Source organism: Anopheles cruzii, unplaced genomic scaffold, assembly GCF_943734635.1.
Source record: "Anopheles cruzii unplaced genomic scaffold, idAnoCruzAS_RS32_06 scaffold02026_ctg1, whole genome shotgun sequence".
Lineage (NCBI taxonomy): Eukaryota > Metazoa > Arthropoda > Insecta > Diptera > Culicidae > Anopheles > Anopheles cruzii.
In genome coordinates this window covers 1-3882 of record NW_026455611.1, presented here as the reverse complement: position 1 = coordinate 3882, position 3882 = coordinate 1, and the positions used below count along the sequence as shown (strand labels likewise).

At 43.6% G+C, this 3882-nt stretch overlaps 2 protein-coding genes across 2 annotated transcripts; one reads left to right on the top strand and one right to left on the bottom strand.

Annotated features, from left to right (window-relative positions):
* Nucleotides 1-146: 146 nt before the first annotated feature.
* LOC128276676 (cytochrome P450 4C1-like) lies at nucleotides 147-832 on the bottom strand (the record flags this gene model as incomplete). Its single annotated transcript, XM_053015133.1, has 2 exons — nucleotides 481-832; nucleotides 147-408 (listed from the first exon to the last, which is right to left on the bottom strand). Coding segments are annotated over exons 1-2 (614 nt in total), but the record flags the coding sequence as incomplete, so codon positions are not given.
* A 2682-nt stretch (nucleotides 833-3514) lies between these two features.
* Nucleotides 3515-3865, top strand: LOC128276674 (cytochrome P450 4d10-like; the record flags this gene model as incomplete). The annotated part of the gene is made up of 1 exon (XM_053015132.1): nucleotides 3515-3865. A coding segment is annotated over exon 1 (351 nt), but the record flags the coding sequence as incomplete, so codon positions are not given.
* Between the last annotated feature and the right edge of the window lie 17 nt (nucleotides 3866-3882).

Sequence of the window (3882 nt, the reverse complement as noted above, 5' to 3'; positions counted from 1 at the left end):
TCTATACAATCCTTCGTGAAACCGTACACTAGGTCTATGTATTGATGGACGCTGACCATCCGCTTGGCAACTAGCTCTAAACATCTTCAGAAGAAAGATCCTTTTAGCTATTACAATCACCAGTTTTGTAAGCACGTTTGAATTACCGATCCACATTGTGAAGGAACTTCTCTTTACCCGGCCGCTCCAACACATCGCACCCGATGGTGGTTTCACATATCATCTCCAGCGTGCACTTGCTGATGATCGGGAAGATGGACAACGTTTGGCTACGGGACTCCCCGACGGCACTTTCAAGGTTCTGCATCATCTGCTCCGTGCACTTGGCAAACACCGGTATGAAACTGTTCAGGATACGGAGGTTGAACGAGGGGTTCAGAGCCTTACGCTGCGTTTTCCACGGATGATCTGTCGAGAAAAACCAATGGTTCACCAGGAGTCGAAAGAACGTAGCTAATCACTGATGCAATATCCACTCACAATGACCTCCGAAGAGTCCATGCTCGAGTTTCACGAAATCGTAGAGGAACGGTTTGTCCAGACAGTCTGGATGCGTTAGAACGGATTGCATCAGATCTGGATGCGACGTGCCAATGAGCAGCTTCGGTCCGAGCCATAGCTGGAACCAGTGATTATATTCGGCAAACGGTTTCATAGCAGCGTTAAACATTATCTCGCGTGACTTCCCGATAAATAAAAGTCCATTTCCAATGAACGGATAGTACGGTTCCGTGCACGGTAAATCCTTGGCGAACCGGTGCCGTTGTAAAATCCAGATGTGCAGTAACCACAACACTACTGCCAACAGCGGCACTAAACTAAGCCAGAACATGCTTCACTCACACCTCACTTGAACTGTTTCCCGACGACTGCAAGCTGATCGGGGCGTACCCGTGAATAAATAGTCTACTCCGCTACGCAGTCAAGCCTTTCCAAACCACTTTTTGCCAGAGTCATATAAGACCGCTTATTGTCGTTTGTTCTTGATGTGACGTATTCTATGGTATTAATAGGAACATACCGAATAGTCTGCTATTGTGACTGTTGAACGGGAGGAGTTACCGTACAACTCTCAAGGGTACAGGATCGCACTGGATTGTGTTTGAATTGTGTATATAAATTAATGAACCTACGAACCTACCTCTGAATATTGGAAGCTTCCAACGACGGCACTATGCTCTCAGCGAGGAGCGCAGCAATCCTGATGATGATGAACGAATGCGGAATCAACCAGAAGCTCGCCAGAAACAAATTCCTAACAATCATCCTATACATTTTTTTCGGTCTCAGTAGGCATTCCAAAATTGGGAGTACCGCATTTCGAGAGAGGTGAACTTACTTTGTAACGGGTACAACAGCAGAAGGGTTTTAGTGTATGGCCAGGAGTTGAACTGTTCCACCCGATAGTGTATTAATTCGGAGGCATTATCTCGAATGCATGAAGCGGAATCCCTTATAATCGCTAGGGTATGTCGGTCCTTGTTTTATGTTGCCATATTATTCAGACTTAACTAATGTGATACTTGGATATGCTTTGTTTATTTTTTTATTTCATTTTAAAGTATAATTACTATTATTGGACTGCTTGATTTTTTACATTTGCCACCGGATGTACCGAAACCGAATGCTTCTGCTTCCGTACGTCTAGAATTTGTTTTATTGGGCTGTAAGGTAAGGTAAGGTTGAGACGACAATTGTACACTTTTTTGTATTCCATTCGCATCTTTAACTGCGCTCACGATCTGAACACATTTACCTGCGTCGTTAATGTGACTTTTATTACACTTCGTTGAGAGCCGAGTTAAGATCAAAATGCTCTTTAGGATGTGGTTTTGGCTTTGCTTTAGGCTGTAGAAAGCATATCTCCATGGTCGCTTTGCTATCTACTTGTTCCGATTTGCTTATTTGCGGTGGGGTTTTATCCACAGTAACGTTACGTGACACATTTCACGGCACAGTAATTCTACTGTAACGTTTGTCCTATTTGTTACTTCCAGGGTATGTTGTACTTTTCCTTTACGCTTATCCGTGCAATTGGAATCTTAAAGTTATCACAGGTTCGACTAATATGAACTGATCGGGATTTTCTATTTGGGGCGTTCTATAGTATCGTTGTCCATCTTGAGGCAGCTGAAATGTTCGTTACAACGAAATGGTAAACAATCTCGAACGGGATTCAGCCTTGGGGTTTCATAATACTAGAATGTGGTTCGGGCAAATGATAATCAGAATGCAATTGACGAACATTCCTAGTCCATGCGTTATGCTAAGCGTTACTAGAGTTTGCGAGAGAAGGCCAGTGCCGAGAATGAAATACTCATGCCAATCCTGCGTAGCGGGTTTTGTACGTAGCGGGCATTTACATGAAAAACGCATAGGTCTACAAAGGTTTATTGACTGTTTTGTTCATGTTGCTCTCATTGGAGGCAAGAGTAAGAGACAGACAGAAGAGAGATAGAGAAAGAGTATAGGAAGCTCGAGCAACTCAGGGAGCAGCTACGGTTCATTGATGGCGAGTTGAAGGCATCCTAACAAGAGTAATGGCCCTAAAGACCGGATCTAGAACGTATCTCATGCATATTAGCAGCGCAACGTAAAGATGCACAATTAAAACCTCGGGCCATTCATAATATTTTTATGGCACAGTAGCGATGGCGAGACAGCTTGTATTATCCGCTCATTGACTGAACAAACAAGCCTTCAGACACAACAGCTGCTTGCAGTAAACAAACGTGAAGTAATTAACAGGGACCACTCTGAATCAACAAGGTACAGGATTACGCTTTTTGTTTCAGACTCTAGCCAAAACACTTCAAACAGTTGTAAAGATCGCTATCGAAATTGTTTGGACTATTCCTCATCAAACGTCAAACAAAATGACCAAATTATTCTTAACAGCTTCACTCAACTACTGTAAACCATGCAGTTTAGTAAGTTTTTATAGCGCCAATTTTTTTGATAAAGTTACCGAAATAATTATACAGTAGACGAAAATATTTGACCAAGTGAAAGTAAACATAAGATTATAAAAATTAATTTAAAGAAAGTTTCACTAACATTTGTTTGAAAATCAGTCACCGATTTGCATGCTGGATTCATCCTTGCCAGTAGCAGAGACCTTCGCCCTGTCAGTCGATCGGGCTATCAACCATGTATCTTTGAAAACACAACAAGATGCTACGTTAGATAGGTTAGACACGTTTATTAGACCAAGTACAAGGTTCACAAGCATCATGAACTACTCTCTTCTTTTTCTATTTTTGTTTGCGTCAAAAACGTGGCCGTGTCTTTGACCTTCGCCTTCGACAGTGAACCGCTGAGACTACGCAAATGCAGAGTAACTGTTGATTTTTTTGTGCGAGTACTTAGCTTTTGGTCCTAAAACGGTTGACATCAAACGAGTTACATTAAAGCAAAGATGATGTGGCCTGTTTCCGTGGCTCCTACAGGCCATCGGTACATTGGGTGGCTAGGTCTCAGTTTGGATCCGTCGGTTGAACTAGAAGGTTCGAAGATGTTCTTCATACCAGCAATCGTTGTGCTAGTGGCGCTTTTCTGGTTCTGGGCCCGAGTGACCCGCAGCTCCGTGAAGGATATTGGTGGACCCAGAAGCTATCCGCTCATCGGCTGTTCGCATCTGTTCATGGGCTCCGAGGAGCGTACGTTCAGTGTGGTGTGTGAGCTGTACCGGAAGTACGACAAAATGTTCCGCCTTACGCTCGGACCGAAGACGATCCTGTGCCTCTCGGACCCAGACATCATCCAGCAGGCTCTTACATCAGTCTCGAGCCAGAACAAAGCTTTCTTCTATCGGTTCCTGGAGATGGACTATGGCCTCGTGTCTTCGCGCTGTACGTATTCGGACGTATGTATTTAGGGTGT